The sequence below is a fragment of the Triturus cristatus genome, chromosome 9 (assembly GCF_964204655.1).
Source record: "Triturus cristatus chromosome 9, aTriCri1.1, whole genome shotgun sequence".
Taxonomy (NCBI): Eukaryota; Metazoa; Chordata; class Amphibia; order Caudata; family Salamandridae; genus Triturus; species Triturus cristatus.
The window spans coordinates 557,607,469-557,634,298 of record NC_140592.1 but is presented as its reverse complement, the minus strand read 5'-3'; the positions used below and the strand labels follow the sequence as shown (position 1 = coordinate 557,634,298).

Sequence of the window (26,830 nt, the reverse complement as noted above, 5' to 3'; positions counted from 1 at the left end):
TTGGCATGCTTCCTATACTTCCACTTCCCAGATCTCCTTAAAGTGAAACGGGGAAAGGACATGCCCGACATGATTCAATCTAGAAGCAGCGCATACAACACCGCTTGCACAGTTCCTGATTGAAACAGTTGTAGCGCATGTAAAGATACACAACAAAAGGAAAGCGTTCACCCGAATGAAACTTGATGACTGAATGTTTGCTCATTCACTGTGGATGTCTGTACGCATGTTGGCGTTCTAAATCCTCCCCAGATCAGGTACGCATTGCGCAAAGCTGACCATCGGCTAAGCCAACAGTCGTGGCTTGTTGTATGTGTAATATTAATTGTTGTATTATATATCTGGATGCAATGATAGTAGCGGCAACATACCAGTCGGGTGACAAGCTGAGCACAGATGTTTAGCTTAAATGGTTTCAGCCACGCCCTTAATTGGATCGATTACGCCCCTTTGCGAGACCCTCCCGTTCTTCTCCCACTTAAAGAACTCTCCTTTACCAGTCCCTAACAGTATTACCCCCACCATAAAGACTTCTCACAATACTGATTGGCAAGGGGTGGGACAATTGTGAGCAACAAATTGCAAAACAGTGCATAACGTGAAATAAGTGTTGTCCTTCCGAGAGCGGAAACGATGCACCAGGTATGCTATTTCGCTAACAGGGACGGGCGGGTAACAGCGAATAGTCGTGACCTGTTATGCGCGTAACAGGTCAAAATGCAACGCCGAAGTATTCCACCCCGAGCCATTGCAAAACCTCGGTCAGACACAACCTTACAACAAGATGGAATCCCTGGAGTAATTTGGAATCGTGAGCAAAAAGAGACGCCGGGCCGTGCGCGAGCAAAAAGAGACGCCGTGCGCAAGCAAAATATTCAGTCTGGGTGGGCAGAAAGGAGACAGGACAGCAAAAGAGACGCTGTGCACGCGGACAGCAAAAGAGACGCCAGCACACCTGCTGTCTTCCATACGCACGTGCACATGTCCTGTCCCCCTTCGGCCAAGAAGCCGACAGCAATAGGTTTCGCCAAGGCGAGTAGAGCATGCGCTGCGTCGCTAGGCGAGACCTAAAAAAGGAATGGGAATTAATCAAAAGATGTGACCACCGACACCTATTAGCAACAGTACAGTACATGGAAAAGATAGGTCTTCACTGTTGTGCAGAACTTCAGACAGTCTACTTCAGAGTCGATATACAATGAAAGCATTTGAGTGAGGAACTTTGCAAGAGTAGTGTTCTCCCTATGCAGCACTTATAACCAGTTTTCTAGCGAGAGAGCTGTTTCTGGGAGGACGATTTTAGGCACCCTTTTGGTAGACTTTCACAAGTTAAAACAGTGTACCAGGGAATTAGGAAGTTAGTAATCGGCTGCAGAGATGCAGTTTCAGACTTGCTTTGCTTCAAGTGACACTACTCCACTACAGTGCAGACATCACTAAGGCGAATAGATCCTTAATTCATGTAAGCAAAATAGCCCTCCAGAAAAATAAAAACCAGCCACCCCCACATCATCTTCCCAGAAATATATTAAACATAAGCATACCTCTGTGCAGGAAAGGCACATGGTCGTCATCCACACTCATGTAGGAAAGATCCCGGCGGAAGTAAACCTGCTCTGTTGGGTGGAAATGTAGGAGACGCATCTTGTGCAGACGTTTTTCTGGAAACAGAAAAGATGATGTTAAAAAGAACTCTGATGCTATCTGTGTAGCATGTACAAAGGTGGAAAGAATTTGAAGCAGTGTGATTAGTTGAGCATCAAATGTATGTCAGTCACCAACACAGACCCTCATATGTTGGTCCAGCCGTCAGCACAAACAGGGTTTGATACATTTAGATAAACTCTCTACAGTATTGCAGCTTGAAAGAGGCACTCTGCGCATAATAAATAACCTATAAATAAACAGAGGGATTACACACCATATGCAGAGCAAGAAACAAATGCTTATTGAGTTTAATTAGTGCACTGTTACCAAGACCCCAATCCAAGTTGCCCATTATCTTTGCGGGGGCATATTAGGCTGAAATGAATTAATGATTCCAGCCTGTATCCCCCCTTAAGTTAAAGGTGATCACATTTTAAACTAGCAGGAATAAGGAATAACACAACACTTTTGCTCAAGTTTTCATCAATTCTTGGGCAGTTTTAAAGTGAGTGAATAGCAGCCTGTGAGGGTGTCATTGGGATGAGGAGGCTGTAGCCTCTCAGGAGGTAGCACTGTCTGCCCCTCTCACAACCACTGTCCCAAAAGCAGACCTCTTAGATTTGCAATTAGTATCTTTCCCAGTCATACTATGTGGCTACAGACATGTCATGACTTGGGGTAGGGCGGGCAGGGTGTGCACAAACAATAGAAGAAAACAACAAAGAAAGTTGAGGACAATATTTAACTACTGAGAAATTTGTTATAGCATTACATGTTGATTTTCGTAACTTCAGAGAGGTAGCAGAAGGAAGAAACGGTGATATGGCATTACATGTTGATTTTCGTAACTTTAGAGAGGTAGCAGAAGGAAGAAAAAGCGATTGTTGGAAGGGGACTATAGCATCCAATCACCCAGGGTGATTAATAATGTCTAATAGGCTACAGCACATCTTAGTTAAAGGTGAGTCTGAAAAGTTCAGTTTTGGAAGTTTTCTGAACTTCATGTGGTTCGTTTCAACTCTTAGCTACAGGTCAAATGTGTTTCAGAATCCTGCACTTGCACACCCAGGCATCTGCTGCTGTGTTTTGTTTCTCCTGCAGAATCACTGGTTGATCTAATGGAGCGCGTAGGTCTCCTGTTAGGATGTAGTGAGGTGTCAGTGTCTGCATGTAAGTGGTATCTTTAGCATAGCATGCTTTGTGGATATCACACGTGACACTGAATGTAATCCTGGCATCTACAGAAAACGTTTGTGGAGCTTTAAGAGCAGGTTTGATGCAGTGGCATGACGAAACTTGAGGGGGCCCTCCTGCAAAGCACAATGAGCCCCCCCCCAGCGGCCCGGCCCACCACCTACCACTTTGCCCCACCGACAAAAATAAGCAGTCACGAGAGACGCACGAGCGCGCGAAAACAAGATGGCCGCCGCCCAGTGAGCTCCGTGTTGAAGGGGCCTGTTTTTAACGACAAAATTGTTGTTTCCAGTCAGAATTTACTGGAAAATGCTCTAACAAGCTTCGAAAGCCCTACCTGCTGCTGTGGTGCTTTTCCTTGGTGTTAAGGACGTCGGAAGAGGTGTTTTTCTCCCTCCCGGTTCTGCTTCGAACTATACTGTCAGGTATTGCTCAGATTTCCTGTCAGGGGGGCGGAGCAAGTACTCAGGAAAGGGCCTGGCTTTGGCCTAACCACACCCACAGTCTGTTTTAGCTGCTGCACCATCTTTTTCCTTGAAGCATTCTTTCTGACTATATCTAATTTTCCTATACTTTGCATTTATTTACTCCTTTCATTTTTATAATATGAAAATGGAGAATAAAAATGTACAAAATCCCAATAATAATAAGAAACAACAGATTTCTCCTCCTCCAGTAAAATCTAAAGTGGTGGAATCTAGTGAGCCTTCCTTGGCATTAATTCTTGATGAACTTCATGCACTTCGTGCCAACACTGATACAATTGCGTTGGAGATTAAAACTCTGTGCAAAGATATGGCTAGTATGTCAATGAAAGTTTCTGATAATTCAATTAAAATACATGATAACAAAGTTAAAATTGATGCTTTTACACCACTTGGGCAAAACTTTCTCCTATGTCTGCTCTTCTTCTGGACATGGAAAATCGTAACAGGCAATACAATTTTCATATTTTTTATTTACCACAGGATGTTGAAGGTTCTAATTGCAGACTATACTTGGAGAATTTGATAGCTGGTCTTTTAAACATTATATTTCCAGAGAAATTTGACATCGATAAAGCGCATAGGATTCCATCTCATCGTAATCCTCATCACACTAAGCCAAGACAAATGATTTTTAAGGTTTTATGTCACCATCATTTGGTCTTGATAAGGAAAGCACCACGGGAAATTCCATCCTTAATTAATAATGGTAACAAAAATTTTATTCACCAAGACTTTACTAAAGAGACTGTTAAGATTCGCAAAGAATTCACTGACATTCGTCCACAATTGAGAAGTCTTGGATTTAAATATGGCCTATTTGATCCTTCAACAATGCGCATCTTGAAAGATAATTTTTCAAAGTCCTTCCAGCGTCCAGAAGATTTGAAATTATTCCTGGAAAAGCATTCACAGGATTCTATGGATATGCATGATTCTGCTACTTGAATATCGGTTTAACATGTATTTCTGACTAATTTTATTGTTCTCTCTACGCTGGGCTTCAACAGGTCGGTCATGCTTGTAAAGCACGTGTGCGTTTCAAATCTGTTATCAATGGTTATTTGTGGTCGTCTTTTTTATGGTTGTTTGTCTTTTTTGTTTTCCCTCCTTTTCCTTATACAATGTTCTAGAACTACTATTTTCCATAATTTTCTTCAACTTTTTCTCCTCTTCTTCAATCTTATTTCTTTGTTCTCTCTATCTTATTATGGCTAATGTTCATAATGTTAAAATAACCTCTTTAAATGTCAAGGGTTTGAGACATCCGGTAAAACGTACAAAGATTTTAGATTATTTAGGAAGTTCTAAAGCAGGTATCTGTTTTATTCAGGAAACCCATATTGAAGATAAAATATTAGATTATATGAAAAAAAAGTGGGTTGATACTATTGTCTCTTCTCCTGCTAAAGGTAGGAAAAATGGTGTTGCTATTCTCTTTGCTAAAAGACTGCATTGTCACATTTTAAGTAAATCATCAGATTTAGTAGGTAGATATGTCATAGTTAAAGTTAAAATGTATGATTCTGTTATGTTTTAACTTAATGTTTATGGTCTAACTGCTGATGATCCTATGTTTTGGTCTAATTTAACTACCAAAGTACTCAAGGCAGGTAATGTTCCTCTTATAGTTGGAGGAGACTTCAACCTTATTTCTGATCCATTTTTGGATAGATCTTCTCTCACTAAATTTGGACCTCCAAAAGCTTTTCTAACCTTTAAATTTTTCCTTAAAACTACAAAATTGATTGATATTTGGCGATTACATTTTCCTACGGATTTTATTTTAACCTTTTTCTCTAATCCACATAACTCACATTCGAGACTTGATTACTTACTAATTTCCAGACAATTAATTAATTCTGTAGTTACTCCTACTATTGGTAATATTGATATAACGGATCATGATTTAACATCTTTTGTTTTGCAATTTAATTCAAATTTTAAAACACAATCCAGTTGGAGAATGAATACTGGTATTGTACTCAACGTACAAAACAAAGTGAAAATCTTAGATGCTCTTCAAGATTACTTTCACCTTAACACAGAAGGTTCTACATCCCTGGTTAATAGATGGGACGCTTTTAAAGGTTATATTAGAGGTGCTTCTATTTCTCTCATGGCACATGAAAATAAAACTATCAATGTAAGAATTAAAGAATTGGATACGCAAATTGCAAAATTTGAAAGGCTTTTTATGACTTCTAAGACCCTCAATATAGATTGAAATTACAAAAACTTAGATATGAATTTAATTCCATTCTTAGCAGAAGAGTGGCTATTCAACTCTCCACATCTAAAGCCAAATTTTGTTTTAATGCTAACAGATCTGGATGGCTTTTAGCCAACTATCTATGCATTAAAAAAGATAAAACTCAAATAAATTCGATTCATGGCCCCAATGGGAAAATTGCCCTATCGCAAAATGATATTGTTAATGAATTTCTAAATTATTACACTACTTTATATACTAAACCTAACTTTGATTAATCTTCTTTAATTGATTCATTTTCATCTACATGTGGATTACCCAAGATTTCCCTCTCAACTAAAAATAAATTAGATCTGCCCATTACTGAAGATGAAATTCGATTAGCCATTAAATCCCTTAAACAAAATAAATCCCCAGGACCAGATGATATTCCAGCAGAATTTTACAAGGAATTTCAAATAAAACTTGTTCCTCATTTATTTAAATTATTTACCCCTTTTAGCTCTACAGGTTCTTTTACTGAAGCTTTAATTGTGGTATTACCCAAACCTAACAAAGACCCTACACTAGTTTCAAATTACCATCCTTTTTCCTTAATATATCAAGATTGCAAGCTCTATGCCAAAATACTTGTAACTAGGTTAACCTCTGTTTTAGATTCTATCATTCATCCAGATCAATCTGGAGTTATGAAAAATAGATATTCTGCAAATAATACAAGAACTTTAGTACATGTTCTAGAACAAGGGTCCAATTTACCTTTACCATCAGGAGTGTTGGAATTAGATGCTGAAAAAGCCTTCGAAAAATTTCAATGGCAGCTTTTATTTCATACTTTATTTGCATTTAATTTTGGTGACATTTATTTGTATGATATCTGTTCTTTATTCTACTCCGACAGCTCATTTATTTATTAATGGCCAAACTTCAAACCAATTTTCTCTTTTCAGAGGTACCAGACAGGGTTGCCCCCTCTCCCCACTCCTATTCCTTCTTGTTATTGAACCTTTGATTATTTCAGTTAGGAAATGTAAGGCCATTAATGGTATTAATATTAAGGAGGTTAATGTTAAAATGTTAGCATATGCAGATGATGTACTTTTATTTATTAGCAACCCTATCTCCTCACTCCCTCCTTTATTTGAGATTATTTCATCTTATTCCAAACTTTCCGGTTATAAATTAAATATTAATAAAACAGAATTTCTTTCCTATAAATATTCATTGCAACCCAAACATGCAGGATATAATTTAGCAAAGAGAAAAATTTAAATACCTAGGCATTTTATTTTCATCTTCTTTGAAAACTACAATATCATTAAATTGTGATTCTATTTTAAGTTACATTAAGGATAAAATAACTAAATGGTCTTCACTTCATCTTTCGTGGTGGGGAAAAATGGACTCCATAAAAATGACTATAGCACCATCATTATTTTACTCCCTAGCCAGGATTCCTACCCAATTTTCCACGAAGTTTTATAAAAATGTAGATCGACTCCTTTGTAAATTTCTTTGGAGCAATAAAGCCCCTTGTAATAGTTATAAAAACTAAAATTGCCTAAATGTCATGGAGGTTTTGGTGTACCAGATTTTTTTTGTTATCACAAAGCTTTTTTATTAAAGAAAATTTCTCTTTGGTTTAATCATTCTCATTTGATAAATCCCCCTACATGGTTTTCTATAGAAAAGAGTTTAATTGACCCGTTTCCTCTAACTTCTTTGTTAACTATGTCCAATAAATCAATATTTTTAATAAATCTGTTATTTTAAAATCCACTAAGTTAATATTACATGATTTCGATTTAATTTTTCAATCACCCATGTCAAATACTGAAGATATATCATTATGGTATAATTCAAGAAAACAACTTACTAAAAATGTTAAATTTTGGCATTCACGGATTGAAGCTGGTATTTTGTGCCTCAAAGATATTCATTATAACAATGCTTTTATCTCTTTTGATGTACTACCGGAAAAATTTAATTTACCTTCCTCTGATTTATTCAAATTTGAATTTTTATACAATTCTATTTTAGATTCATTTCCTCATTATATACCTTCTAATGTTAAATCAAATTTATCAATTTATATTCAAACCCTATCCACTTTGCCTCATGGTGTTTCATTACTGTATAAAAAGATGATTACTTTTAAAGGTAACAATATTAATGTGCTCTGTACATTTTGGAATGATGAGCTTTCTCGATCTCTATCTTATGAAACATGGAAAACTATTTGGCTTAATAATATTTCAGGATGGTTACCTGTTTCACTTTATCAAACTAATTCATATGTTTTATATAACTGTCTATGGTCTCCTTTCAGATTGTTTCAAGCTAAACTACTTCCGATTTCAAACTGTTAGCACTGTAATTTTCATACTGGTTCGTTAAAACATATGTTTTTTGAATGTCCTTCCATGTTTAATTCTTGGACTCAAGTTTGGGACGTTATAAAAAAATACTTAATGTTAATCATGATTTATCATTTAACTAGCTAATTTGTAAATCTGTCGTTCTTTCTCAAAAATTAATTGACTTGGAAGGTAAACTTTTTAATTTCCTGTTATCAGCAGCTTTAAAATCCATTTTCTCATGTTGGAAAGACGTTTCATTATTATCTGTTCATGTTTGGTGATCATGGGTCATTTTTACTAGAAGAAGAGGCCATTCATCCTTAAATGGTGTTATTCATAATTTTAATTCTTATCATTTATTTTGGAAACGTATTGATAATTATCTATCTTCTTAGAATGTATTTTTCTAGAAGTTAAGTATTTCTCTTTATTCTTGAATAGTTTAATTTGATAGTAGTTTTGTCTTAATGATTATTAATAACATATGTATAATTGTTTTTTCTCCCTTCTTTTTTATTTTTCTGTAACAATATATTATATTATATTGGACCTGCTAAACTTTTATTGATGTTGATAATCTTCATATATTATCATTGGGTACTTTCATTGTACTATTTTTTGTACTGTCTGTCTGTTAACTTGAAATTTAATAAACTATTTTGAACTAGAAAAATAAGCAGTCACCTAAGCCGTATTGTCAGCACTTATCAGTGCATACTTCGAACAGCAAATATAAATAGAATGCATTTTAATTGTGTTCTAGGGCTGCCTGAATGATGAGATCCATGACTGATAATTAAAGGGAACAAAGACAGAAAAGTCACATTACAAATGAATACATACCTTATTTATAACCATATTTAGTGCCAAGACGAGGTCTTTCCAAACTCTTTAAACACATGGCTGGCATTTTTCTTTTGGCAACCCTACTTTATATTCCTTTTCATGAAATGCATTTTCACACTACAGCAGTAAATGTAAATTTCAAATGCAAAGAATAGGCAGAGTGGGGACCGAGAGGGTACTGGAACCAGAAAAAAAACAAAGCCTCGGTAACCAGTTTACAAAGGTATGTTGACTGTGCACCTCAGATAGAGCGTACAGCTGACTGTTGTGATGCACTGTAGCACCCAACAACACTTTTCAATAATGTACATTACACGCCGACATGTAATAGCGCTCACTGGGTAGAGCTTATATAGCACATAGCTCAGAAATACCATAAAGATAGATGGTACTGAGCTCCCAAGAGCACTGTAAGTAGTTTAAAACACACGCAAGCATTGAACAGAACGCTCTGGGCAGACCTTGCATACACCCCACATAGCGTAGATATACTATACAGCTGGCTGCAATGTGGCCCCGAAGAGTATGTATGTATGTACTTTTCAATAGCATGGAACGCACACAGACTTCCAACACAACACATTAAATAGATAATTTTGCTTACATCTAACTAAGCACAGACATGGCATTTGGGCCGTGGGCCATATTTTCCATAGAATGCATTATATAAACATAAATAACGTACCACAACATGTAATGGCTGCCCCTATAGTTGTGTAGCTCTATCTATAACTTGGTCATCAGAATGTGCTACAACAAAGACAATGATGCTGGGCTGGTAAACAGGAGAGAGGGCCAATCCATCTTCACTATTGAGAGGCTCAGAAGCACATCATTTAATTTATGAGGCAGGCCGCCTGGCCACAGGACTGATATGAGGCAACTGGTGCACCCATGCTGCAGCTGCGAGCTACAACTACTGCGCTGATGGCCCGAACTCTACGCCACTCTACTCTATGCCACTGCACTTTTGGGTAGGGGTGCATCAGTGAGTGAGGTGCCCCAGTACTGGGCTAGATGTGCCAGATGCAGATCAGAAATGATTGTGCACATATGCAACTCTGAGTCGATCTCTGTACTGGAATTGCAGAAGGGGGCTTCCTACAGGCCAGGCACATGCTGGGAGAGTGCACAACTAGACGCTGAGCACAGGGGTCATCCCCAGAGTGCAAGTGTCACGGCCCAGGCACATGCACAACGTTTTGACTTTGGTGCTCACAGTGCTGGATTGTGTGCGTGAGTTGACAATATATCAGTGGGCTTCAAGGACAGGTCCTCATACCAGTAAAAAAACAGTTTTTAGTGTTTAAAAGTGCTGTTTTTTCCCCAAATGTTTTAGTCCACAAATATTCACTTTGGCCCTATGTATGACATTCGAGACTTCCCAAGTGACTGGCAGTCTGGAACAGAAAATAAACAATTGATAGAAGCCATAGCATGAAAGAGAGGAGTTAGAGGCAAAGGAACTGAGAGTGGTGAAGGGAACCCTGGGTTCAGAGGGAGTGAAGTGTGGAATCACTTGGGTGTTGCAAAGCAGTGGGATCCCAGGCTTGTCAAAAGATACTGTGGGACCCGGGTGAAAAAAAATGTGCTATTTCCCTCTTTCCTTCATTTATACCAGGTGGCACAGAATTCAGATTTAAAGTAAAAACCTGCGCTAATCAAATACACAGTATGTTATGTTATGTTATGTGTAATAGCCACAATACTCGGGCACTGTAATTAGTGCCTTGAAGGGTTACTTTTCGTGGTGCACTGAGGATGAAAACGTACTTGTATCACTGCTACGCTTGCTTTTCTCAGGAGTGTCCAGTTTGTGTCCATGAGGGCTGGACCGATGCCAGATTTACGAGCACAACCTTTTCTTTGCAATGACCACACAGGCAGTCCCCTCCGGGGGGGAGTCGGCCCCGGAACCCATTGAAAGAAGTTAAAGCTAACATGGGTGCCAAAAAAGGTGTAGGTGCAATTAGTACACTTCACCAAGCCTAGATAACTTGAGACTTCCTTATTTCCAGGCTAATCATTTACAATTCAAATTATTCCTGTTTAACTGGAATACTCAGAAATGTTTTTAATGTATATATACTTTGAAAATCTGACAAAGCCCTCCCTCCCCCCAGCAAAGATCCTTGTTTGGTATGCATGTCCTATGCTGTCTTGAATACTATGCGATGCACCATTTAATCGGAGGGACATCCCACTTTCTGCCTGTGGTCTTACACTCCCTGCGCCCAGGCACCCTTTGCTATCACAACTTCTCTCTGCTTCTAGAGTGCCAGCAAATAAAGAGCACATGAAAGAAGTCAAGGGTCTGTGATATCCCACTTGATGGTAGAGGAATGGCACTCAGAGAAAGTGGAAGATTTACCGACAGGCTGTGCATCTAGAAATTCCTCTTGTGAATGACATCCCAGCACTAAAGCCATTTCAAATGGACCAAACGGTCAGGAAATGCCACACTTTCACATGGGGCAGGCAGAGAGACTGTTGAGAAGCCTAAAATAAATACAAGGCGGCCCGAAGTAACAGAAGATGCCTGTTAAGCACACACCCTGCTAACAGCGATTTCCTGAGCCCCCCTGGCGATTTTCAAGTGAGGGATATCCTGCCAATGGCGACGGCAGCAGCCTGCGCTCCTGGGCTCAGTCACCTTTTCATGTCTTCCCATCTATCTTTCTTGTAGTGTGCGTTCTAGTCTCGCACGCTGCGTGATGAAGTGGCACGCGAGAGGAGAACGCGGGAGGAGGCAATGCGCATGCGCGAGCAGCGAGGCCGGGAGAGAGAGCCCGCCGCGGCGCAAAATAGTTGTGTGGCCCGGCGCTCTCATGTGTAGTGCATTGTATCAAATAAATAAGTGTTGTTCCACACGTCCTGCATCCTGTGCTGCTTGGGAGGAGATTCCTACCACATTACAGTGATTCCTACTACATTACAGTGGCGACGAGATCGGGATTGCTGCAACCACTGACAGCTGAAGGACCCTGAACCACCGACTGGGAGCACAGGCCAAGGCAGCAGTAACCAGCAAAGGGGAAGAAAAAAAAAAAAGAAAAGTGGAGCCGTCCCCAAAGCATACACACGAAGAGCGTGGCAGAGGCAGTTAACACAAGGTACAGACCACGTGCAGAGGCCTATAGACGGCGCGCAACTGCGAGAAGCACACGCAAAGCCGTGTCGCAGGGACCCTGGCGGAAGCGGCAGCAAGCAGCGAAGGGGGGTCAAAAGAGAAGCGACAGCAGGAGCAGGGACGACCAGAGCAGGGAGACACGCCGGAAAGTCCAAGAAGCCCAGGCGCAGCGCCAAGAAGGAGGGAAGAGATGAGCACCCAAGGTTCCTCGCTAACGGCGCTCATACCGTTTCTGCCAAGACCGGGAAAACCCCAAATGAAGTGGGAGGATTGGCGGGAATATTTTAAGAACTACCTGGCGGCCCTCGAAGATGAGAACGGTGAAGAATTCCCCAGCGCGAGGAAGAAACGAATACTCCTGCACAATTTAGGCCCGGAAGGCATAAGAGTCTACCAGAATCTAGTGCCGCCACTCAGGCAAAACGCGGACGATGACGTATTCAAGCACGCCATGGAGGACCTGGATGCCCACTACCGCCCGGCGGTGAGTGTCTCAATAGACAGATACAACTTCCAACAGAGGAAACAGGAGCCGGGAGAAACCATCGATGAATACGTGGCAGCCTTGAAGAAACTGGCAGTGACATGCAAATATGGAGCCCTGCACGATGAGTTCATCAAGGACCAAATCGTCATGCATACCACGAATAAAAGTGTGCAAGATAAACTGTGGGCGAACAGCGAGGCGCCTCTAAAAGACGTAATAGCGATGGTGAAGAAAGCGGAGTTGACCAAACGGTGTGCGGAGGCAGCAAAACGAGAAGTGGTCCCCAAAGTCATGGTGAACAGAGTGGATGAAGCAGAAGCGCAGGGAAGAAGCAAGCAACCAGCGCAGGAGGGCAGAGGACCCCCGAAGTGGAAAGGGAAGACGGGACAAACGTGGAAGCAGACAAAAGACAACAACGGAGCCTGTTACAGGTGCGGCAGTCCCGCACATGCAGCCAGGACAAGAGATGCCCAGCGTTCCGGGCGAAGTGTATGTTCTGCAGCATAATGGGTCACTACGAGAAAGTCTGCCGAAGGAAGACGAAGAGACCCGTGGTGAAGTATGTGGAACAAGAACAACAAGGAGAGGAAGAAGAGCAAGAGGAAGACGTGGAGATCCTGTGTATCGAGGATCAGGTGCTAGGGATAGACGGGAAGAGAACCCGCAAACCCCAATGCGACATGAAGATTGGAGGGGTGAACATCCAAATAGTGATAGACTAGGGGTCTCCGTACACCATCATCCAGAAAACGGTATGGAAGGAGCAGTTTGTGGGGTCTGAATGGATGGCGGGGAGGGGGGGTTTCCAGTATCTTGAGAATAGTGGCCAAGCCCTCGGGGTTACCTTGGGCTCGGACTTCTCGGACCCCGGTCCCTCCCAGCGGAAGAGAAGAAGGGGTTGATGCGGGCACACTGACAGGGGGGGTGGGGGTAGAGAGGGTGGAGGGTTGGGGGTTTAGGGGGGAAGCGAAGGAAGAACGGATTTCTCCTGATGTGTACACTGAGGATTGGATCCTTTTGGTTTTCTCTGTAGTTGGCTTCATTGCGTTGTTTGAAAAACTTTAATAAAAATATTTTTTAAAAAAATGGAAGGAGCAGCTCGAACCTACGCTGGGACCGAAGCTGGAACCCCCAGACATTAGGCCGGTAACGTATACAGGAGAGTCTATACCTATGGTAGGGTACCGGATACTGACCTTTGAATTCCGGGGAAGACAAGCCGAGTGCAAACTGTACATAGCAGAGAAAGGCCTCTCTGTGCTAGGATGGATGGACCAAGGGGATCTAGGGATCAAACTAGACCCGGGAGGCGACACACAAGTCCTCTTGACGGCGCCAGGGAGCTGGCCGGTACTGGAAGCAATGAAGCATAAATTCCCGAAGGTGTTTGGAGGAAAGGTGGGGAAACTGGAGAAATTTACACACAGGATAGTACTTAAGGAAAACTCCAGCCCGGTGTCCCACAAAGTCAGGAACATACCCTTAGCGGTGAAAGAGGCAGTGCAGACGGAGCTACACAGATTGGAAAAGGAGGGAATAATAGAGCCGATCGACAGTGCGGAATGGCTCGCCCCCCTGGTAGTGGCGATGAAACCCAACGGGAAAGTCCGTCTCTGTGTGGACCTAAGGGAACTAAACAAGTGCCTCATGTAGAGAAATTCCCGTTACCTCGCATTGAGGAAATGCTAGCCAAGACCAAAGGGATAAAATGGTTCTCCACCATCGACCTAACGTCCGCCTATCACCAAATAGACCTGCACCCGTCAAGCCGGAAGTTGACATCGTTTATCACACCCTTTGGGTGCTACCAGTTTCGGAGAATGCCATTTGGCCTTTCCTCCGCAGCAGCGGTGTTCCAAAAGCTGATGCATCGGCTGTTTCAGGACATTGAAGGCGTCCAGTATTTTCAGGATGATATACTCGTGATGGGTACAGATAGAAGAGACCACGATGAGAGATTGGAGAAAGTACTCAGAGTGCTAGAGGACAAGGGCCTGACGGCGGAATGGGAAAAGTGCAGGCTGGGAATGACATCAGTCACCTACCTGGGGCACGAAATAGGAGGACATGGCATCACCCCAAAAAGAGCGAATGTGGAAGCGATATGCAAGGCGACTGCACCCAAAAACAAAGAGGAAGTGAGGTCCTTCTTAGGGATGGCCGAATACTACAGCAAATTCGTACCACACTTCGCCACCAAGACCCATCACCTTCGACAACTAACAAGGGACAAAACAACCTACCAATGGACGGAAGACACACAGAAGGAATTCGAGGCCTTGAAGAGAGACATCAGTCAAGCGGTACCCTTGCAAGGGTATGATCCTCTCGGTCGGTCGATTCTGACGACAGATGCCAGCGAGAAAGGCCTAGGGGCCGTGCTCATGCAGGAAAGGAGCGATGGACAGGTGGAAACACTCAGCTTCGCGTCCAGGACACTATCACCCACGGAGCAGAAATATAGTGTGATTGAGAAAGAGATGCTAGCCGTGGTGTGGGCGATGGGAAAATATCGCCAATTCTTATGGGGCACAAGATTCTTGCTGAAAACGGACCACAAGCCACTGGTAAAAGTGCTCACCTCAAGCGGGCACGCAGGGGCCACACCCCGCATAGCGAAAATGACGCTCAAACTGCTGGAGTACAGATACGATGTGGAGTATATTCCGGGGACGAGGAATAAGGTGGCAGACTATCTCAGCCGAGCAGCAGCCATGGAAGGTGCCCCGGACATTACGCACGAAGAAGACGAGATGGTGGCAATAATGGACGACCCCGAAAGGGTGATAAGCACACAAGATTGGATACAAGCGTATGAAGAAGATGAGGAAATCCGCAAGGTCAAGGAACACATAATAAAGGGATGGCCAGAGAAGAGACGGTTAGGAGCGACTCTCCGGAAGTATTTCGAAGTGCGAGAAGAGTTATCGGTAGGGAACGAAGGAATATTCCTGTACCGGAGAGACAAAGTGGTTCCTCCAGAAACAGTGGTTCCCCGATTACTCGCAATGCTACACGAAGGACACTTGACAATAGTAAAATCGAAGGCGAGGGCTAAAGACATGTACTGGTGGCCAGGAATGGACGCCCAGGTGGAGAGGCAAGTGAGAGAGTGCAGCCAGTGCCAAGGAGCCGACAAGACGCTAGTCCCACTACGGCCGGCGCCAGGGAAATTCCCCGTACCAAGTGGGCCATGGGAAGACGTGGCGGTGGACATCCTGAGACCGGTGCTGGACATCCACGGAACGCCCCAATATCTCTGTGTCCTGGTCGACAAGCATTCCAAATGGCCGGAGATACACATACAGGAAGAAATGGAAGCAGAAACAGTGATAAAATTCCTCACCTCCGTTTTTCTAAGGGAAGGCATCCCCAGAACGCTATTGAGCGACAATGGACCCCAATTTAGATCGGAAAAATGGAACAAATACGCAGAGCGCAATGGGATAAAATTGCTGCACACGGCGGTGTACCACTCGGCGAGCAATGGGCAGGTGGAGCGCTTTAACAGAGTACTGATGGGATCCATCCAAGCAGCCATCATGGTGGGGAAAGATTGGGAGAAGGAGATTCAGAAAACAGTGTGGGCCTACCGCATCACCCCCACGGGGACGGGGTACAGCCCCTTCCAAATCCTAAGAGGGAGACACCCCTTCACAAAGGACAACGTTATGTGGAGAGAAAAGACATTAACGAGTAAATGGTCTCCAGCAGTAGTACAACACAACCTGGAGAAGGCCCAGAGGGTGTACACGGAGCATTACAACAAGAGACGGAAGGTCAAGAACGCCACTCTGGAGAAAGGGGAGTGGGTGAGAGTCAAGCTAGCGGTACGAAGGAAGAAGGGAGAAAGCAAGTACAGTCCACCTCTACAAGTGGAAGAGGCATACGAGAGAGCCGCCTTACTCAGTGATGGGAACGTGTGGTCCCATGACCGCATGGCGAAATGCAACAAGATCCTGAAATGGCCAGAGGAAGAGAATGAGAAGTCAGCCCAAGAGACACTAACAAAAGACAATGAAGGAAACCAACACCCGGAAGGGAGAAGCGGACCGGAGAGAGAGGATAGTGAGGAGCAAGTACACCAGGGGTCGATGGAAATGGAAGAGCTAGCGACGGAGGAAGGCCACAGCCCTGACAGAGCGGGGCGAAGCGAACAACGAGGCCACAGCCCGGCTGCAAGCAATGATCCTGGTAATCATGGCACCCCGGTAAGGCGTACCCGAGCGGGCAGAGTGATTGTGAGGCCTAGCCGCTTCAAAGACTTTGAACTTGAGGGAGGGTGCATACCCTAGAGACTGTGAGGACAGTATGTTATTAGAGCCATGGAAAAGGAGGGAGATATGTAGTGTGCGTTCTAGTCTCGCACGCTGCGTGATGACGCGGCGCGCGAGAGGAGAACGCGGGAGGAGGCAATGCGCATGCGCGAGCAGCGTGGCCGGGAGAGAGAGCCCGCCGCGGCGCGAAATAGTTGTGTGGCCCGGCGCTCTCATGTGTAGTGCATTTTATTAAATAAATAAGTGTTGTTCCACACGTCCTGCATCCTGTGCTGCTTGGGAGGAGATTCCTACCACATTACAGTGATTCCTACTACATTACATTTCCATATGCATTCCGTTATCAACCTGTCTTTGTATATTGCTTTACTGTTATCCAATGTCCTTAAGCACTGGGAGAGACCAAACCCTTCTGATCCTGAAATCGGGCCACAAAGTGGCAGCCAGCTGTGGTACTGTGAGATATTCTAATATTCACACTTCCGTTCTTTCCCGGTACTTAATTTTGCCCCTCTTTGCCGTTCCCAAAAATATAAAGAATTTTTATGCACGTTTTAAGGTGTACGTGAAAATGTGTATACCGTCGCCTAACTTAAGAAAACAAACGAAAGGCTGAATCCATAAATTAATTATGGAACCAGAGCGCCAATTCATTACTAAACCCGCCGTCTGCTGCCAGCGACACCTGTCCCCGTGCCGTTCATAGTTAATGCGGCTGGAAGCAAGGACTCCTGTCACTTGCTGTAAGGCAGCTTCGCGAGACGTAGAACGGCTGGGGACCGAGGCGCCTTCCAGCGCTGCGTTTGATACCGGGCCTGGCGCGCTCAGGGGGAGACCGGAACAAAAGCTCTCTTGTTAAAAGAAATATTGATTTAATTCCTTCTGTTATTAATAGACTCTTTTTTCCATGTCCTCACTGGTTTTAATTACTTGTCCTCGTTCGCCCTGTCGCATTTTCTGCCTGCACGGTTGTTTACCTTCCTGACTCGCCTGGGCCGCACGGTCCCTCTCAGCCGCCTCACCTCACGCCATCACACGCACTTTAAAATGCGCAAAGTAGCGCATATGCGCATGAGAATCATGACCAGCCTAACCATAGTATGCCCCACCCTGAGGGTGAAGACCGCGCAGATGCGGCCGCGCACACGCACCATTTAATTTATGATGAGGCAGCTGCGCTTGCAACTACGGCGATCGTAACGTAAGTTACGTAACTCCCAGCATCCGAGAAGGATTGGATGTGTGGAGTGCTAAGTGGGTGCTGTCTGAGCAGCAGCGGAGGGGGCCCCTGGAGCGCGGGCCCTCCTGCACCGCGGGGGCTGTGGGGGCCTGTGTTACACCCCTGGTTTGATGGGTTCACACATTCTGAGGTTAAGGCACATTCTGGCTGCTTGGTCCTTTGGAACTTGGTAAAGAGTTTCTTGGGTATACCACAGTAGATGTTGCAAGAGTGTAAAGATGCCAGGAAGAGGGCTCCAGTCAGTTCATATCTGTGCTTTTGTGTGAAATAGCTGTGGGGTTTTCCGGACTCGAAGAGGGCTGCATAATCAAAAATGTTGCCACAGCACTGATTTGTGTGCAAAGGTGGTGATGGGGTCAAAAAAGATTCCAATTTCACTCACCTTTGATGTGGTCAATGTTGTGTTGTCCCAAAGTTTATCGGTAGGGCAAAAGCAATGGACTAAAGGTCTTGAGTCCTTATTTGGCAACATTTATTACCAGGAAGCTCTCCTTCATACAGTAGAACAAATGGTACAAGCACAAGGAGATGTTGGTTGGATTCTTAGATCTGTTTTTCAAATGAAAATGTATTTGGGTGTCATCAGGGACATGTAGGTTTTGGCAAATTAAAAGTAGATGAGGAGGTCTTTGCAGTGTTGCTATTAATTCCTTAATACACTTTTAAGCTGCAATTCCTGATTACAAAGGAGTGGCTATATCATGTTTTATATCTTTGGCATGGTAATGTTAAATCCTCTTTACTGGTAAAGTTGAATTTAACATTACTGTCAGAAGAACTGCCGTGCTGCTACAAGGACTGACACTCTGCTGGACTGCTAATCTGGAAGACCTGCTTTTCTACTGTGCTGACCAACTGCTCTCTAACCCTGCTGATGGAGAGCTACTCTGCTCTGCAAACAAAGTGATCTCCAAGGGCTTGTTCGCTTGCCTCCTGTTGCTTGAGACTCAGGGCTATCAAAGTCTCTACCCGTTGCTCCTGTGCCTAGTTTACTGGAAGTGGACCCACATATTCGCACTAGAGAAACTGATGCATCTCCAGGCTGCTTGGAGCAGAACCGGTGCATCAACCCTGTTGCAGGACTCTGACCCAACGCATGCCTCCAAAACCAGACGCATCCGAACCACATACCACTGCTGCAGCAGTGTGGAGAGATTGACACATCTCCTCGACTGCGCAGAGAAACCCAGCTCATCTCATCCGAGCCAACATGCCTCAGCTTCGGTGATTCGTCTACGGAACGTTCGCATTGCTACCACTGCAGGATCAACATTGATCCATACGGGATCGACATTAATGCATCGCTCGACTGCACCTCACATCTCGTCTTGATCAGGATCAAGGTACTCTGTTCACCAGGCCTCCATGGCTCCTGCAACCGACCTGTGCTCCATCGCGGCCGGACTGAACTGTTGACTTTGTCCCGGTCCAGCGCGACCAGATAACCCCCAAAGGCGCTTATTGCTGCTAAGCGCTAGAAACACTTTTATTCTTTGAAAATTCATATCTTGACTTCTACTTATTAGATTTTGGTCTTATCTTGCTTATAAAATTATTGTCTATTTTTCTAAACCAGTGTTTTCATTCTGTTATTGCGTGTTGTGCTGCACAAATACTTCACATACTGCCTCTTTTGATTAGCCTGACTGCTCTGTGCCAAGATACCAGAGGGTGAGCACAGGTAATTTGTTAGTATGTATCTGACTTACCCTGACTAGGATTGTGTTTGTTGCTTGGCAGGGTGCATACCTCTGCCAACCAGAAACCCAATTCCTAAAATTGGTGATCAGCGGTGAGGCTAGGACTTCTGTTTGTGCAATACCATATGAGTGGCTCATTGTTCACTTCTACTTTATGCTAAAGACCAATTCAAACTCTTTTTCAATTCTCCTCAAATTGTCTTTTTGATTTTATTTTTTAAAACCATGTCTCTATCTAAAGAAACAGAATCTGCACCTACACTGATTGATTCTGAGCTGGTCAAGTTGGAGACCTACACTGTGATCCAACTCAAGGAATTTTGCAAGAGAGTTGAACTGTCCACTAAAGCTTCACCAGGAAGATGGAGCTGTAAAAGGCCCCGAGAGCCTGAGCAGAGGCCCATAATGCAGGGGCTGTGACCCCAGAAGAGGAGGAGCAAGAGATTGATGAGGAGCTGATGGAATCTGAGGTGGATCGGGGACTGCCTGTGGATGGGGCCAACAACATACCGGAAGCAATGGTGGTCCCCAGAGCAGGGTGTAGTGTTTCATCCAAAAACCTGTCCCCAGAAGAGCTGGAGATGACAAGAGGGAGGACAGAAAAAGTAGGTTGAAGCTTGCTAAATTGGAGAAAGAGCAGGCTCTGGCTGAGACTGTGAAAATGTGCCTTTTTAGGTGTACACCAGTGCAGGGGTCACCCTTTTCTGTCCACGGGTCCATAAACCAACAAAATAGAGATTGGCACTGAAGCTGGAATTCAAATAACAAGTTTATTAATCACTCATGAGTGGGACTACATCCACACATCACTCTCAGGTGCTGCCTGAGGTAGTACATTGAAGTCACAGACCATGGTGCTTATATACACCCTTTGTTGCAGAGTAAGCATGTAGTTACAAATAGAAGGTACAAGCATACACAGGAATAACTACCTACAAACACGGGTAGATGGATATTACTTAGTCAGCAAAGTGGGAGGGGGAGCAGAACTGCTTACAGTTGCAAGACACAGTTGACCGTTATGTCTTTAAGTCAGGTTCATTCTAGCAGCTACAGGCCTTTTCCCAGCACATATACATTGCTTGAGCTTAGAATAGAAGGAGTTAACTAAAGCTGATGACTCAAGCAGAATAGAAAAGCAAGCAGCAGTGAAGACGAATCACAAGGCTAACAAAATGGATGCTGCAAACAAGATGGCTTCAGCTCATGCTAAATGCAATTATTTTCGATTCCCACAGACGGCCCTTTTAGCATTGGCTGAAGACATTTCTACGACTTAGAAGGGGCATGGAAGATATCCTGTACATCTATTCTCATGAGTTCATTAATTTCCTGGTCCATTGCTAAGCGGGCATTTACATTCTTGACATTTTGTTTAGTCACTATACATGAGGTACAGGTAGAAATACAAAGGGAACAGAGCATCGGGCCACATTGGATACATAGGAAACATGTGAAAAGAATCGCAAAAAATATACATAGGATTGATAATATTTTCCAGCCCCATAAAGTAAACATAGTCCATAGCCACCCAATCAAAGTCCATGTCCCTGAATCCTGATGGATTTCAGTGGCTATTTTGTGCATTTTAGAAATTGCTTCAAAAACTGAAGGGGCGTGGTGAGGGATGTACACACAACAGCTGCTCCCAATGATGCGGCATGCTCCACCGCGGTCGGCCAGGATGACGTCAAGGATCATCCTGTTTTGGAGCGCCACAATTCTTGCAATTTGTAGTTCTTCTGTGATATTTCCAAGCGCCATTGCTGTCTGATTAGTTACAGCCTCTACAACACGTGTCAAGCGCCTTATCTTTCTGCTGCTTAAGGCCGCACCAACAAACAACAGTCCCAAATTAAAGTCAATATACTGCTGTAATGCAGTAAAGGTTTGATCCACCTCATCCTTTTTTATTGTCCTCTTGAATCTATTTTTGGAAATGTCATTAAACAGTTTATAATCTTTATGGTAGGATGCAGGTGCCAAGAACACTGGTGGTAGCAAAAAGGACACACAGCAGCTACTTGACCAACCAATAGGTAGATGGTAATAACCTTTATTTCCGCAAATGAAATAGGTGTTATGGGAGGACAAGAAACTGCTATTGTTAATTCCAGTAATGTTCAACACTAAGGTACAGCCACTTTTTCCCACAGGGATATTGCCAATACTGCTCACACAAAGGTCTGTTTGAGCTCTAGTAACAGCTATAACAGGAGGTCCATTACCCTTGATTGTTCGAGTGTTAGGAAAAACATGGCACGCAGAGGAACTTCCTCGACAATACTCCTCCATTTCCCATACAGTTCCTTTAGCTTGTGGATCTCCTTCCTCATCAGGATAACAAGCTTTGTTTAACTGAGCGTTTAGTCTTCCAACATCAGCATAGGAAATGTAGCAACTTCAGAAGCCCACAACAATGCAAACCAGGCTCTACAGGAGCCATTATGTGAAAACGGCAAGGGAATACAAGGCATTCCTTCCTTTTTCTGATGAGCTGGCATCATTCCACACACCCAACAATTGGTAATGTTCATAGCATTGTGGGTGTGATGCAACATTTGAATGAACATATTGTTGAGATAGGACATTCTGTGCTTCTGCTCATGATAAGGAAGAGTGAATGGTGGTGTTCAGTGGGGGCAGGAGTAGTAACAGTCAGTAGTGGTCGATCAGGATCTACTCCCTCTACAACCCATGTTATTGTAGCAATGATAACAACAATCAAAGTGAGTCCAATAATGAACATACTCTTTCGATCACAGACTCTTGCAGCAGTTTGTTTCTTTTCCTTAGGCATGTTCATCTCGTGTCAGACGACAAAACAGATGGTGCCCTAAGGTCCTGGGCAGACGTTGGTTTCTTCACTGAGGTTGAGACGAGAAGTCACTAAAAGGTTACCCCCCTTTGTAACTCAGGCTTTCACTACCCAGGACAGTGGCTCAAACAAGTCTTTTTCAGCAACGAAGTGTCTTTCTTCCGGGGTTGCAGCTGATATCGAGACGTACCAGGGATCGTGTGGTCCGGGAAGATTTCCTCAGGCCCTTCAGGTGACGTGGCTTGTCCCTTCTCTGTGATCAAGATGTTGCGGTGATCTGCCAACGCAGCTGGGCTCACTAGGTCCTGCAACACCTTCCGACAATGTGTTGCATGAACCCAGTTCTTCCGGTTGGTCACTCGAACCGCAGTCCTGGTAGCCAGTAGCACCTGCTCAGGGTAACGTCATATCGGTGCTAGGGAGCTGGCTCTCTGGAAAGATTTGACTACAACGTAGTCTCCAGGGTGTAAGCAGTGGCCCTCACCTTGCGACCTGTCTGGAAGAGTCTCCCAGACCTGTTGATAAATAGAAGACAAGCTGTCAGTCAACTGAGACAAATAGTCATTCATCAATACATAGGATACATCATGTATAGGGCGTGGCTTAGGAATCCCCCAAATATTCATTGGCCTTCCAAAAACCACTTCATACAGTGTGAGGCCAGTTTGTGTATGTGGTATCGATCTAATAGATAGCAATGCTAAGGGCAGTGCATCAGGCCATTTCAAAGATGTGGAAGCCTGTATTTTGGCCAATTTTAGTTTTAGGGTAGAATTGTAACGTTCCACTAGCCCTGCCGATTGTGGGTGAAAAGCAGCATGAAATTTCTGTTTAATTCCCAAACCTTTCATGAGATACTCAACAACTTGCCCAATAAAATGGGCTCCGTTGTCAATCCACACAACTCGACAAATTCCACATCTGGGGAAAAACTCCTTTAGGAGCACCTTCGCTGTAGTAAGAGCTGTATTCATTTTCGTGGCGTATGCCTCTACCCATTTACTATAGGCACAAACCCCCACCAGAACATACTTCAGATTGTTACAGTGTTCACATTACATGTAATCCATTTGCAGGACTTCAAAAGGTGCAGTAGGTATTGCAAACCCCCCTGTTGGAGTTCGTGTTCCCTTTCCAGTATTATACTGGAGACAGATCAGACAAGACTGGACTATCTTTTTAGCTGTGCCGGCAATATCTGGATGATCCCAAACTTGCATAAGTTGTTTTGCCATTGAGGATGCTCCAACATGTGCCGGCCCATGTGCCATGTGAATCATAGGATGTAAAAAGGCTGTGGGTAACTTCCATTTTGTCATTTCTTTATTCCTCCAACAGCCCTCATCATCCAGTGTTCCCTCTGTAGACCATTGGTCTATTTCATCAACAGAAGCAGATTGTTGCATATCCAGCACGTCTTGTCTGGCATCATGCCAACGTTCAGCCTATGACTTAACTACATACATAGATGTGGTACTTCGCTGCATTGCAGTCTCACGAGCTGTGTAATCTGCAAAGGCATTTTCTTTTCCTATTTTATAAGTCACTTTCTTGTGTGTACTACACATAACAATTGCCACTTTCTTAGGATATGTCACGGCAGTAAGGACATTATGTACTAATTCCCCATGCACTATTTGTGCCCCATGTGAAGTAAGAAAGCCTATTTCCTTTCAGAGTTGCCCAAAATCATGAGCCACTCCAAAGGCGTATCGGCTATCAGTGTAAATGTTAACAAGCAAATCTGTACTAAGCTCACATGCTCTTGTCAGTGCTATCAACTCGGCTGCTTGAGCTGACTTCTGTGGGATGCAAGCTGTCTCAACTACTGTCTGAAGTGTTGTAATTTCATAAGCAGCAGACGTCCTACCATCAGGCAACTTCAGGCAGGACCCATCAACCCACAGTTCCCCATCAACACTAGAAAGGGGCGTATCTTGTAGGTCAACACGACTCTTTGCTTGTTCTTCAGTAAGGGATATACAATCATTTAACTCTTGTGACTGAGACTGAGTAGCTGGAAATGGCAATAATGTAGCAGGATTGTAAATGTTGTAAATGTTGTAAGCTTGTAAAGCGCACAGCTGCCCACCAACGGGGGCGTCCCGGCGCTGTGGACCGCTGGGGAACCCGTCCTGGCTATCCCTGTGAGATGGTCCCTTTCTGGGTATCTCCAAGGTGAAACCAGGCATCCCCGGCGTCTGTGGGGGGCCGTTGTAGAGATGAGGCAAGCTTAATGCCCAGAGTTGCCGAGTGTGTTCCTGGTTAGAGTAGGTACCGAGGCGAGAATTATCAAGTCCATTTTGACCCTGGTCCACAACCCTGCCGCGTCGGGAATTGAACCCTGGTCCATGGCCGATTCTCTGCTTACGGGTCTGCCGCCTCTACCTAGTGAGCCACACCTCTCCACTTCAAAGTCAAACATCTTTTCACTGTGATATGAGAGGCCAAAAGTGTCAATTCATAGGCTGTCAAATGGGCACTAGTCAAATGCTGTGTTTTCGCTTGATTTAACAAAGCATCAACTGAATGGGGTACTAGCACAAGCAATCTATGTGACAAGACTATTCCCTCACTCTGACCTATGGACACAGCCGTTGCCGCCACCACTTGAAAACACCCAGGCAGCGCACGGGCGACTGGATCAAGGACAGCTGAGACATATGCACAAGGGCGCTGTTTATCACTGTGTGTCTGTGTTAAAACTGAGAGAGCGCAACCGTCCCTCTCGTGTACATAAAGTGTGAAGGCCTTAGTGTAGTCGGGAGTTCCTAATACTGGTGCAGAACAAAGAGCTTGACGTAACTGTTGAAAAGCATTCTGGCATTCAGTAGCCCATGGGAGCGGCATCGGAGTGTCTTTAGTCAAAAGGGCCAATAAGGGTTTAACAATGTGTGAAAAGTTAGGGATCCACTGCCTACAGAAAGAAGTAAGGCCAATCAGTGCATGAACATCCTTCTGAGTACAGGGCACAGGCGTGTCTAAAATAGCTTGAATGCAATCTGGTGTGAGTGCACGTGCTCCTTAGACAGTAGGTGACCTAAATAGGTAACCTGCGGTCTACAATATTGCAATTTCGCCCGAAAGACTTTGTGATGATGGCAAGGAATGAACAGTGTACCTTCTTCACACTGTTCAGGGGTATCGGCAGCCAACAAGATGTCATCAACATATTGAATAAGAGCCACCCCTTTCGGTACAGGAAAAGAGTCAAGCTACATTTTCAATGCCTGGCTATAAATGCTAGGACTCTCTGTATACCCCTGTGGAGCTCTACAAAATCTGAATGATCGATTATTCACAGTGAAGCCGAACAAATAACAGCAGTCAGGGTGAATAGGTATTAAAAAAAATTCATTTTTCAAATCGATCACACTAAATGTAGTGGCAGTAGGAGGAACCATAGTAAGAAGTGTTGTGATGTCATAGACTACCGGGTATTTGGACACCACTATTTTGTTGACCTCTTGTAAGTCAATGATGAATCTGTAACTTTTAGTGTCAGTGTCTGTTTTCAAAATAGGAAGAATAGGCCTATTACAGGTATTGTAAGGGACTTCTTCCACAAACCCCACCTTGATTAAATCCTGAACAATGTTTATTAATGCTTCTTCGCCTTCCCGAGATATTTTATACTGGGGATGTCGAGGCAACGAAGCACCTTCCTTCACTTGAATATGTGCTGGTGGAATAACCATGTGTCCCACATCGGTACCTGATGTAGCCCACAAAATAATAGGTAGCGATGCCAGAGCAACATCCTCTTTAATGAGACAAGACCTCTCAACCATTGAATAGTTATCATTTAAAATAACAAGCACACCTTCTGGGAAGCAATGTATTGTAGCATGGAAATGTTTAAGTATATCGATACCCACAATGTTATCCGGCATGTTAGGGGAAAGCAGAAATAGACATGCTGTAGTGAATTTATCAAGACTAAATGCAAGTGGCTGTGACAGTGGGCTAAGTGCAGGTGTCCCGCAGAACCCTATTGATGTTATCATTGTGCCAGACAGGGGAGCCCTAGGAACCAATTGTTTAGACAGAGCACTACGAGTAGCTCCTGTATCAACCAGAAACTGATCAGTGAAACCCAAGATGTTTGCGTCAACATAAGGACCCCTCTGATCTACTGGGACCTCAACTGGTTCCTTACCCCATCCTAGGCATTCCTATGCATAATTAGAATCCTTGAGACCATCAACCGAATAATCAGACATTTGATATTGATTCCGTCTGTCAAAAGTATTAGAATAATTTGGCCTGTGCTCAACTGCCTCAAACCGGGGACTATTTCCTATTCCTCCCCTATTTCCTGAATTCCCTGGGCGTCATCTCATATTTCCTTTACCCCGCTGATACTGCTGACCTCGCAAAAGGGGGCACTCAGAACGCCAATGTCGAATCTCTTTACAATAGGCACACTGATCA

The 26,830-nt window shown here is 43.9% G+C and overlaps 1 protein-coding gene across 1 annotated transcript in view; it reads right to left on the bottom strand.

Moving 5' to 3' along the window:
- QPCTL (glutaminyl-peptide cyclotransferase like) overlaps nt 1–26,830 on the bottom strand; it is a 687,611-nt gene that overhangs the window by 113,153 nt on the left and 547,628 nt on the right. The window contains exon 6 of the mRNA XM_085625556.1: nt 1,545–1,661. Coding sequence (XP_085481682.1) covers nt 1,545–1,661 — 117 coding nt within the window. The remainder of the gene's footprint in view (nt 1–1,544; nt 1,662–26,830) is intronic.